The sequence below is a fragment of the Ictidomys tridecemlineatus genome, chromosome 4 (genome assembly GCF_052094955.1).
Source record: "Ictidomys tridecemlineatus isolate mIctTri1 chromosome 4, mIctTri1.hap1, whole genome shotgun sequence".
Lineage (NCBI taxonomy): Eukaryota > Metazoa > Chordata > Mammalia > Rodentia > Sciuridae > Ictidomys > Ictidomys tridecemlineatus.
In genome coordinates this window covers 207092402-207104274 of record NC_135480.1, presented here as the reverse complement: position 1 = coordinate 207104274, position 11873 = coordinate 207092402, and the positions used below count along the sequence as shown (strand labels likewise).

General features: G+C 53.8%; 1 protein-coding gene across 2 annotated transcripts; it reads left to right on the top strand.

The window, feature by feature from the left end:
* The first annotated feature begins 79 nt into the window (after window positions 1-79).
* Surf4 (surfeit 4) lies at window positions 80-11331 on the top strand. 2 transcript variants are annotated; one of them, XM_078048586.1, is made up of 6 exons: window positions 80-270; window positions 6867-7053; window positions 7928-8004; window positions 8752-8795; window positions 9259-9445; window positions 10076-11331. In XM_078048586.1, exons 1-6 carry the CDS (start codon window positions 223-225, stop codon window positions 10340-10342), a joined length of 810 nt encoding a protein of 269 aa, XP_077904712.1. In that variant the 5' UTR covers window positions 80-222; the 3' UTR covers window positions 10343-11331. The 2 variants fall into 2 exon arrangements, with proteins under 2 accessions (XP_077904712.1, XP_077904713.1); XM_078048587.1 differs by lacking the exon at window positions 6867-7053 and having other exon boundaries at window positions 90-270.
* The last annotated feature ends 542 nt before the right edge of the window (window positions 11332-11873 follow it).

Below are 11873 nucleotides of genomic sequence, written 5' to 3'. Positions count from 1 at the left end.
GCGTGAGGGCGCGCGGTGGGTGGGGCGGACGACGAGGGCGCGCGGCGGGCGGGGCGCAGAGGCGGGGCGGCGGCGCGCACGCGGCCCCTTTAAGGCTTGGCCTACGTGGCAGCCGCTGAAGCCGCGCCGCGCAGCGAGGCCGGCCGCCGGGCACTTCCTGTGGAGGCCGCAGCGGGGCCGAGCGCGAGCGCCAAGCAGCAGCCAGCCGAGCCTGCCGCCGCCATGGGCCAGAACGACCTGATGGGCACGGCCGAGGACTTCGCCGACCAGGTGCGGCCCGCCGCCCCGCGGCCCCGGCCCCGCCGCCGCCTCCCTCCCCGCCCGGCGCGGCCCGGCCTCCCCGCCGCCCGGGGCCCGACCCGAGGGGGCGCGGGCGGCGAGGCGGCCCCCACGGCGCCTCGGCGGGCGTCCCGGCGATGGGCCGGGCGAACCCCAGGAGAGCTGCGCCCCGCCCGGCGTGGTGCCCTCGGGCTGCTGCCCGCGCCCTCGCCGCCGCGGACTCTGCCCGGGCCCGGGGGCGGGCGGGCGGGCGGGCGGCGAGTGCGGGGCGTCCGAGGCCCGAGGCCTGTGCGGCGGGCGCGTCCCGGGAGGAGCGTCCCGTTAGGTCCGGCCGGCGGCGTGGGCAGCCCGGCGAGCCCGCGCGGCGCTGTTGGCGGCGGGCCGGGGGCGCGGGCCGGCGTCCGAGGGCCGGGGTGTGCCGGCGGCGGGCGCGTGAGCTGGCGCGTCCCCAACGGCGGCGCTTCCCCGGCGCCCCCGTCCCGGCCCGTGGAGCCGCTTCCCCGGGAGCTGGTCTGGAACCGCGGTGGGGGTGGGTGTAGCCATCCAAGTACCTTCTCCCAGGTCGTGGTTTTGTGTTTAGAGACCCAGGTTAAAAATTGTGACCGTTACAAAACCAATTCAAACAAACTTCTTAAGAATGAAGTAGGCATTTTCACTTGTCAGTCTGCATTGACATGCTTTTTAGTGACCCAGTTTTGCTTCCCCAAGTAACAACTCTCTAAGAAGATGGCTCCTTTAGCCCAGGAAATACGACAGCTCCATACTCGCTCTTAGGCTGGAAAACCCTGGGTTTTGCAAGTGAATTTCATAACCAAACCCAGATAAAATCCCTCCAGTCGAGCTGCTGCCAACTACCAAATGACAAATTTCCTACTAAAGAAAAGCTCAAATTTCTTTTGTAGTCCTCTCTCTTTTTTTCTCTATGCATTTTATTTTGCTTTAAGTGAACAAAGCTGAATCTTGGGAATGGAAAGGCTCTCGCTGGGTGCACAGGGTCCATCTCCTCTAAGTTGCCAAGGGGAAGGCCAGGCCTGCTCAGGCTCCAGGACTTGCCAGTAATCACAGCCCAAGAACAAAACCCAGGTTTCCAGCCCCTAGGCAGTATGCTTACAGCCCCTTGAGTTATCTTCTGGCACACATCAGGGGAAGACATAGCCCAATAAAAAAAACCTGCTGCTTAAGAAGAATCCCAAGTGCAGAAAGCCTCCCACAGTCAGCCATTGGCATTGGAGTCTTCTGGGTAGTGATGGGAGATGTTGAAGCTCAGTGCTCCTGTATGGCTACCAGCCGGTGTACTCCTACCCACCTGAACCAGGGTCAGGATACTCTGTGCTACAGGCAAGGAAGGGGGTACAAAGCCACGAAGATGGCTTCCTATCGCCAAAATTTGACAGAGGGCAGGTGTGTGCAGGAAGGGGGCTGTGTTTTGAATATTCATCTGTAATAGTTAAAATAAAGCTGACAATAAGAAAGGTGCTGAGACCCCCAGGCTTCTAAATGAGAAGTATCTAATTTGTAGACGGTAAGAAAGTCTCACTGAGGTCACTGTTAGGTATTGTAGGTACTTCTCTAGTCTAACCTTGTCTTCAGAAAACAAAAGCAAAACTGAAGAGATGGGATTTGCCCAGGAAGTCTGGGCTGCTGAGATTGAGACCTTGTTGATGATGATAATGCTGAGCCTTTAACTGGCCTCCATCCTCCCAGAAGGAGGTTTGCTGGAGTCTGCCCTGTTGTCATCCTATTACTCCAGGGCCAACGTCCTTCTGGCTTGGTGGAACTGCCTCCTTCCTTCTGGTCTGTGGAGTCCTGTCTGGGAGAAATGTGCTGCTTGATCTGGGCTGGCAACTTGTGAAAGCTGCATCATCAGGCTCCTTGCCCTTGGCAGCCAGGGACAGTGTCCCCTTGCTCCCAGGAAGCCAGGCTCTGGAGAAAGTGCTGAGACGGGCTCTGTGAGGGAGCTGGGCATTCGAAAGCCCAGGTCAGAAGGGACCAGAAATTCGTGAACTCAGCAATCCAAAATAATGTCCGTGCATTGCAGCCACTCCTCACTGCCTTCTGGACAGGTGACAGTGTTGCTTCTGAGCACTTGTACACCAGCCACCAGAACATTAGCACTTAATGGGTTCTGCCTGATGGCCGTTACCTGGGTGACAGGAAAGTTACAGGGGGGCCTACCCTCCATTGTGGCCTTTGGCGTTCCTTAAGGTTGTCAGAGCTAATCCTGGGAGCTAGGAGGTGGCCCGGGCCTTTGTTGAAGTGGGGTGCCTGGACCCCACACGTAGCATTAGTTGGCCTGTGATAACATTGTGTCTGTGGCAATCTGGCGTGGGTAGGTCCTGGTGGTAATGGTGGCTCTCTCAGCATTGCCCTTCTGTTCTTGTGCTCCATCATGCCCTCTATACTGAAGCTGGGAAACTGGCTAACTTTCCTGCTTGCTGTTTGTAGTGGGGGTGAGGGAGGGGTGGGGTTTGCGGGGGCTACTTCTTACCACACAGGTAAGCACAGGTTTTCAGTGAAGGCAAACAGGTAGGCCCTTGGCACTACATTGAGATACAGTGGGAAGCTTCAGAACGACTCACTGGGACATTTACTGGGCAGACCTGCTTGCAGGCCTGAGCTGCCTCAGCCTGATGCAGGGACAGTCATTGAGCCATGAGCCCTCGTTTCTGGGGATGCATGGGCTTGTGGGCCCTGGGAAGGGGCCCCGCCCCATGCATGGTGATCAAGAAAATCTGATCTGCCTTTCCCTCATTTCTCATGAATAAGGACTGGGGGCTGCTATCCTCAGTCCCTTTCTGTTCTGAACATGAAGTAGGGTTGATGTCTGTGTGATCATGATCCCTGTGTTCCCCAGGTCCTGTTGCAGATGGAGCATGATTATATTCCTAAGCCCCCTGCGAGTCCTCTCAAACAGTAACCCTGCAGACAGACCTCAGCTTCCTTCTTTTGTTTTTGTAGTACTGGAGATTGAACCCAGGGGTGCTTACCACTGAGCTATATCCCCAGCCATTATTTTGAAACAGGGTTTTGCTGAGTTGCTATCAAACTTGCCATCCTCCTTCCTCAGTCTTCTGCATGGGGAGGCCTGTGCCACTGTGCCCAGCTAAGCTAATTTTTTAAGTCTCGGCATGCTGCTGCCACCTGGGAGCCCCAACCTGCTTGACTGAGGGACTTTCATGGAAGCCTGCCGGTCATGGTAGGCTGACCATCCTCTGCTCTTCCTGCAGGTTGCCTGCTCAGTGTTCCTTGTTGGCTCTCCTGCCCCAGTTCTGTGCTGAGGCTCCAGCTGTGGGCTTTGTGGGCTTGCAGTTCTCTCATCAGCTTGGGCCTTGACAGGTGTGTGGGATGCCGGTGGTGACAGCAGCTCTCGTCGCGCTGTGCCATCCTGCCCGAGTCAGGGTTCCTCTCTGCTCTACTTACTGAGGGGTGGTGGACTCCATGCTTTCTAGAGCAGCACAACAGGGGCTCAGAGACCAGTCTGAATGGCTGTGGTCCACAGGCATGTAAGGTAGGGTCTGCCCCAGCCTTTCTTCCATACTCAGATGTGCCCACCCTCCTGGGCACAAAAGTCAGACCACCTTTCCCTGAGCCCATCAGCAGCCAGGCACAGCTCAGTGCACCACCTGGGCGTTGCACTTTCTCCCCAAAGCAAAGCACTGTGGTGAGGCACGACCTGCCCCCCCAATTTTCGCTCTTCTGCTCTTTAATCCTCTTGATCCAGACACTTCAATTAAGAGCAGCAGACACATCAGGAGGTTTTAAGCACAGCCTCAGTCTCAGGCTCAGTGCTGGTGGCAAATAAGCAGCTCTGTGAAGATCCTTGAGCCTGGGGAGGGTCTGACCACAGACATGGGCAGGCAGGTCTGTTCATCTCTGGAGGGTGCAGGCCCAGGTAATCATGCCAGGGGCAGCTGGCCACTCATTTGGAAGCAAGTTCAGACACCTCTATGGTCTGCCTCCCAGGTCTTGGGGCTGCACATCCCCCTCAGTCCTGTTAACATCTACCCTGCTTCTTCAAGTGCTTCCTTCCTGGTAGTTGCTTTTCCCCAGATATAGATGAGGTGCAGACCCCTGTCATTTCCAGGGCCATTCAGTGGTGCCACAATGTAAAGGTCACTCCTTAGCAATGCTAAGTTGGGAACCATAGTGATGGTCTCCATCGTTTCCACAGAGTGTGGGTGATCACACTGTGGCTGTGTGTTTTGTGAGCATTAGGGCCACAGGGCAGAAGCTAGGAGGAAGTGTGTATGGCTTATGCTATCTTGAACATCTGGTGGGAGATAGTGTGTTGCCATTCTGCGAGGGCCCTAAAACTTGGCTAGGTGTATTTGGGATCTCTTTTTTCCTTTTATTTATTTGTTTTTGGGATGGGGTCTTGCTATGTTGTTCAGGCTGGTGTCAAGTGATCCTCCTGCCTCAGACTCCCCAGTAGCTGGGATTGCAGGCCCAAGCCTGGCTATATTTTTGGTTTTGTTTTTAAACACGGCCTTCTCATTTTTTCTGTATAGATTTTTAGACTAAGTTGGAAGAATCTTAGTAGCCACACTTTGTGCAAGGGGAGTTGAGATCATCCCCCCACCAAGGTAATTTGGCCAGCGTGCCTGGAGCAGTGGCCGAGTTTCCTAGTCTGCCCTGGTCATTTGTCAGGACAGGATTAGAGAATGGGGTCTACTTGTACTGCATCTCCCAAACCTGCTTGGCTGCTGTCTCTGGGTATCTGTCACTGAGATTTCTGCTATCTCTTCATGGGCTGAGCAGGCTAGCTCAGATCCACATCCCGGGCTCAGGCTCAGTCCATCTGGGGAGAACTGCCACCTGTGCCAACAATCCCCCATATCCCCTGCCTCAAGCCAGGGTGTCCCCTCTTGGGCTGAAGGTTGCTCCAAGAACCCAGGTACTCCACAGTCCAGATGGCAGCTTTAGCGGCATTTTAGGCTTTGAAGCAACTTTAAAAATGCCAAAAAATAGGCTGTGGTTGTGGTTCAGTGATAGAGCACTTGCCTAGCATGTGTGAAGCACTAGGTTAAATCCTCAGCTCCACATAAAAATAAATAAAATAAAGGTATTGTGTCCATCTATACTAGAAAACTATTTTAAAAACTGCTGAGAATTCATGAGCACTCTTATGTGCATCCTTATTATTCCAGCAATAGGCGTAGTCAGCCCTAAGAGGGCCTGTGCAACCAGCACTCCCTCAGCTGCCCCTGGAGGGGTCAGACTCTGCCCTTTAGACTCTTTGTACACATCACTCCTATGGGTGAGTCCCCTGATCTTTCTCCTGACACCTGCCATGTTATCATTGGATTTCTTTTCACCTTGTGCCTCAGCTTTGAAGGGCAGTAAGAGAAAAGTGCGTGGCTTATTACCTGCATGACATTTGCACCTGGCTTGCAAAGGGCATACTAGCCTCTGGCTCCAGCCGTCATGAGTGACTTTGCTCACAAGGGACAGAAGGAAGCTTTGTGTTTCCTTTGATATTTGCCAGTGATCTTACACACTTGTATTTCAATTTTGTCCAGACAGTTGTCAATCTCATTTAGACTGTGTTGAGTTTGCTTTGGGTTACACAGGCTTAAAAAAAACTTCCAGCTCAGAGAGTTGAGTGAGTGGCTCCCCACCAGCCTCAGCAGCCCTGGTCCTGCTCACAGTTGTTGTCCACGTGCTCCTGGTCCTGAACTCTGTGGAGCTTTTTGGGTGGGGAAGGCCAGCCTTCTCCTGTAACCACGCACAGTGCTGTCCCTGTGTGGCCTTCCTCTTGCTGGTTTCGCTATAGATATTGGAGCTATAGTCTGGCTGATTGTGTGGCCTCCAGACCTGGGACCCTGGCTGTCTCCTCAGTGGACCCTTGTCCTTTCTGAAGGGACCCTGAGCATCAATAGGGAGGCTGGCAGGCCTCAGCACTTGGCTGAGTGTCACAAGTCCCAGCATTGCAGTGTGAGTCCACACGGCTCTAGGAAACCCTTTTCCCCTCTGGGTTTCAGTTTGCTTATCTGTAACATGAGGGGCTGGACATGAGGCAGGCAGTAAAGAGGGCATTTTAGTGTACCAGTCAGGGGTGCTGCTAATGGCATCTAGCAGGGGGAAGTCAGGGATTCTGTGCTGCTCAAGTTCACAAAGTGCCCTGGACAGCTCAGAGGGTCCAGGAAGCCCTCAGGGTCTTTTTAGATGTTCTTTGACTCCCTTTTTAATGCCCTTGACTGGGCTTGGAAGCAATGCTTCTTACGGATATCCCTCTGTTAATAAGAGTTGCCACCTGAATGTGGCTGTGGAAGAGATAAGGAGAGTCATGGTAGAAGAGTGCTGGGGACCTTGACCCATGGGTTCTTGCCCACATACCTGGTGTGGAGCCTTTCCTCTCTGGGATTAAGGCTTGTGGTCACGTGGATCTAGACTTATGAGACGTGCCTGGAGCAGTAGCCAAGTCCCCCAATCTGCCCTGAGAGGTACAGGGGCTGAGAGCTCTGCCTTGTACCATGTTGGCTGCTGTCCCTGACCTTCTATTCACACACCCTGCCTCAGGAAGTGCCTGAAGGTGGCCTGGTGCTCCAGGCTACAGCCACTTCACCTAAAGGCCTCTGTGCCCACAGTTCCTTCGAGTCACCAAGCAGTATCTCCCTCACGTGGCCCGCCTCTGCCTGATCAGCACCTTCCTGGAGGATGGCATCCGCATGTGGTTCCAGTGGAGCGAGCAGCGTGACTACATCGACACTACCTGGAGCTGTGGCTACCTGCTGGCCTCATCCTTCGTGTTCCTCAACTTGCTGGGACAGTTGAGTGAGTGGCTCTGGAGGCTGTTCCCTCACTGATAGCACACCTGAAGCTTGTCGTGGCACTTGGGAGGTTATGTAAACCCAGGGGCTCCAGCATAGGCCTGCCAGGTTTGGTTCTGTGAGTGTTGGGGTGGATGCTCTCAGTCCTAGACTCACCGCTTTGGGGCTTGCTAAAGGCATTGGACTCAGTCCCCGTTTGTTTTTAAGTGCTTCAAGCAGGAGGCACAGGAGACCAGGTGGCTGAGGCAGTCAAGGAAGCATCTAGGATGGATAGGAGGATCTAGGTCAGTACAGGAGGGCACTGGGGTGGGGCCCCAGGTCTTCTTTCCACTCTTGATGGACTGTCTTCTGGTGTCAGCCCTCACTCCTTGGCACATTATGGGCTCATTAAAGGACTTGTGCTTTCTAGCCTGTTTGAAGCTCTTACACAGTAAAGATGTCAAGATCTGTCTCTGTAGGGTGGTGGCCACACTTGTGCTCCCAGCTACTCAGGAGGTTGAGGCAAGAGGATTACAAGTTTCAGGGCAGCCTGGGCAACATACCAAGGCCCTGTCTCAAAATAAAGGAAATAGGGCTGGGATGTAGGTCAGTGGTAGAGTGCGTACCTAGCATGTGTAATATCCCAGATTCAATCCCAGTATTGAGGAGAAGAAAGAAAGATTCTCTGGTACAGCAAGGAATCCATATTCTAGGGGAGTGATGTCCGTGAGTTTGGGCCTGGCTTGTCATCATTAACTCTCCCAGAAGTTGCTTTTGGCTTGGGGAGGTAGTTGAGCTGCAGCTGATCCAAAGCTTGGTGGGTACAGTGTACCATGACAGTGTCTTACCCAGGACCCAGCTGAGGTCCCCCTAAACCAACCTTACTGTTGTCTTTCCAGCTGGCTGTGTCTTAGTGTTGAGCAGGAACTTCGTGCAGTATGCCTGCTTTGGGCTCTTCGGAATCATAGCACTGCAGGTACATGGGGCATGTGACAGCGTCTCACTTGGGAATCAGCTTTGGGCTCTTTAGAATCCGCACTACAGGTACATGGGGCATGTAGCAGGGTCTTACTTGGGAATCAGTGCTGTAGGTACATGGGGTACGTGGCGGGATCTCACTTTTCTTTGCTCTGGTGGAACTGGTGTTGGATCCAGCATCCCTCCTTGTAACCCTCATGTCTGGCTGCCCAGAGCTGCTTTTCTCTGTGGGGAAGTGGTGGCATTGCCTCTTAAGGACCAGCTTAGGAGCACCTGGCTGCTAAGTGCCACAACAAGCTTCAGAGGCTGTTCTTGGATTAGGTGTCAGCTCTGGGCACTGGGCCATCTTTTGCCACTTTTCTGAGTGTGCTGTGACAGGGATAGGGCACATGATTGGCAGCAGCTAGATGCTAACTGGTACTGATGTGACTCCTCAGCAGGAAAACCTGGTGTCCAGGGTGCAGTGCATCAAGAGGGGTGTTTCAGTCTAGACCAGGGGTTTCAGGACATCATGGGCACAGCCCTGAAACTGAACAGGCCCAAGGGCCATGGTTTTTGAGAAACACTGAACCCCCCCCCCCCACACACACACCAAAACTGTTATACTTGACTATGCCCTTGGTGTCCTGAAGTAGTTTTGTGCCTTTTGTATCCTCGCTCTGATGGATAAGTTGCTGGGTGCTATTATTAAATCTATAGATATTTACAATGCTGACTGAAGTTTCTGTCTGCCTGTTCCCCACAGACGATCGCCTACAGCATTTTGTGGGACTTGAAGTTTTTGATGAGGTAGGTGCATGCTGGGTGCTAAGCTGGGTGTTCTCTGCTCATTTCTCCCACCTGTGTGCTGTGGGGGGGGGGGTGAGCTTGTCTAGCTCTGCCCTGTGCTCCTAGAAGCAGATATTGTGGTAGCTGTTCGGAGCCTCCCCCAGCATGGCAAACAGAACCAGATCCTCTCACTCATTGCCATATTCACAGGCATGTGGCCTGAAGGTCTGAAGGACACCTTGCAGGATGAGACCAGGGTTCCCAGGCCTGAGTTCCCAGCATGTCCAGGCAGCCTTGCTGTTAGTTCCATTCCAGAGGCTGGTCCCATGCACTCAGGCCTGCCTGGCCTTGCTGTACAATCTCTGCCTGAAGGACGGGAAGGAAGAGCTTTGCTGTGCTCACATCAAGATCTCCCTTCCTCTGGTCTGGGAACAGATCAGATACCAATGAGTGTCAGCTTCCAGCCAACATTTCTGTTCCTCAGGAACCTGGCCCTGGGAGGAGGCTTGTTGCTGCTCTTGGCAGAGTCCCGTTCGGAAGGGAAGAGCATGTTTGCAGGTGTTCCCACCATGCGTGAGAGCTCTCCTAAGCAGTACATGCAGCTCGGAGGCAGGGTCTTGCTGGTCCTGATGTTCATGACCCTCCTTCACTTTGATGCCAGCTTCTTTTCTGTGAGTATCCAGCTGCTTGGAGGGCCTGTCTGGGTTGTGTGAGTGTAGTATGGGAAGATAAGAAGCAGATCTTGTGGTCCCATTCTGACAAATGAACCCATCCATCTCCTGTGTGTCAAGGAGCTGCCTGGAAGATCCAGTCCAGGTCTCCTGACCTTGCTGGAGTGAACCAGTGCTTTCTCTGTAGGCTCTTCTGACTTCTCTTTCTCAAAGTTCACATTTTGCTGAGAGTATGGTTTGCATGTAGGGTGTCGGGGGCACAGCTGACTAGAAGGTACAGGTACAAGGAAGGGTGTTGGCACTGTGGGAAGGGGACGGAGTTCCCATCCTGGATATCTGGGTGAGTTGGGAGTACCCTGGGGATAGAGATCCAGCTGGCAGCACTGGAGCTCATGGTAAATCACAGCCTGCTGTTACCCAGAAGCTTTCTTTAAATCCCTGAGCCTCACACTATAATGGCGTTGCTTTATCCACTTTCCCTGGTAGTGACTTCCAATTTTCTGCTGTCTCAGTAGCTGTGCCAGCCTGGCACAGGTACTTGAATGACACAGGCAGCTTGATTTGTTTGTAGAACACAGAACAGCTGTTCCTGGTGTTGACTTTGAATGTTGTCCCTCTCACCCTGTGCAGATCATCCAGAACATCGTGGGCACAGCTCTGATGATCTTGGTGGCTGTTGGCTTTAAAACCAAGCTGGCGGCTTTGACTCTTGTTGTTTGGCTGTTTGCTATCAATGTGTATTTCAACGCCTTCTGGACCATTCCAGTCTATAAGCCCATGCATGACTTCCTGAAGTACGACTTCTTCCAGACCATGTCGGTGATTGGAGGCTTGCTCCTGGTGGTGGCTCTGGGCCCTGGGGGTGTCTCCATGGATGAAAAGAAGAAAGAGTGGTAACAGGCAGATCCCTACCCTACCTGGCCAAGACCTGTGCCCTTGTGGACTGGTTCAGGGTGGAGTCAACAAACTGCCAGCAGTTCCGTGTCCTCTTCCCTCCCCTCCCTTGGTAAAGGCACCGATGTTTGAGAACTTTACTTGCAGACACCTGAAAATTGGGGGCAAAATCTGCTCTGGAACCACAGGCTGGTATCTGACCACTGAATGCTGCCCAGCTGCACGACCAGTCACCTGGCCAGCCCCTGACATGAGCAGCTCAGTGGGTTGTGGCCTCAGTCCTGTTTTCGAGTCTTTTTTGGGGCGAGGGACTTCAAGCTGTACTGTGAGCAGACATCTGTATCATTCAGAGCAGCCTCCCTCTTGTTTTTTAAGTTTACATTCTTAGCTCAAACTACTAAATGGTTTTGGATGCTGCAGCCAGACTTCACACCCCGGAAGCTCCTCGAGTCAGTGGCTTCAACATTGTTTCTGCCCCTGCATTGTAATACCTTATAATAATCAATGAGGCTATTCAGAAGAGCCCCAGTGCTGCAGTACTGGAGGGCGACCAGGGCTGCGGCTGGAGGGAGAATTCATCAACACCACCAGCTCGGATCAATCACTGGGAGATAGAGACCCTCTCAGAGCTTTAGTGGCTCAAGGCAGGGACAGGGGAAGCTGTACACAGGATGGCCACCCCCTCCCCCTTGAATGGTTTGGGGAAGAGCAGCAGCAAGGGGCCCAGCAATGTCAGGAGACCCACAGGCTCAACCCAGTTACCTCAACTTGACCTTCACAGAGCAAGGCCTGGATACCCTAGGCTGTGCTTCATCCCAGCGTGGCAGCACCCGTTCCAGACTGCACCTGCCCTGTGGGTGGCCCCAAGGTTATGGCTTGCTCAGATTTTGTCCATTTGCTATGCCAATGCAGCCAAGATTACTTTCTACAATTTGTGATGCCTTACCAATTTGATCTTGATCCTGTATTTAAAGTTTTCTAACATTGCCTTATACCGTGTTCCTCTTTTTGGTGAGGTGGGGGTCTGACACTGGGGTGCTCTGTTCATCTGTATGGCAGTGAGTGCCAGAGGGTAGTCAGAAAAACACCTACTCCTGCCCGATCCCAGGTACCAAGGTGCCTGACAAGGAGGGAAGATGGCCACTCACTCTGTGCTGGGTGTAGCTCCTGGAGCCCATCCTGGGTGTATAGGACTGAAGTGTCCTAGGGCTGCTGCAGGCCAGCTGAGCCTCCTGCCCCTACCTACTACAAGGGCATCATGGCACACCTTCCCCACACCCTGGCCTGTACCACCTGCCACTGGGGCCTGTTCCCTGGTGTATTGAAGATCCAGTGATGGCTTCAGCTGCAGGGCTACCTCAGCATGTATCCCTCCCGATTAATACAGTGTAATAGCCCTGTTAGGTGACACTTGGCCACACCAGTTCCTGTGGTGCCACTGGTTTGTGGAATAGGGCAGACCTAGGAAGCCAAGTGCATGGTCAGCAGGGGTGGCCTCCACCCTCCACCCTGCTGCCTGAGTGAGCTGGGCCAG

What these genes read in the sequence shown, in the direction of transcription:
- Surf4 (XM_078048586.1), top strand. Translation starts at nt 223, where the DNA reads ATGGGCCAGAACGACCTGATGGGCACGGCCGAGGACTTCGCCGACCAG. An exon ending in GACTTGAAGTTTTTGATGAG is followed by an intron (nt 8,796 to 9,258) that starts GTAGGTGCATGC and finishes TCTGTTCCTCAG; the next exon opens with GAACCTGGCCCTGGGAGGAG. An exon ending in TTGATGCCAGCTTCTTTTCT is followed by an intron (nt 9,446 to 10,075) that starts GTGAGTATCCAG and finishes CACCCTGTGCAG; the next exon opens with ATCATCCAGAACATCGTGGG.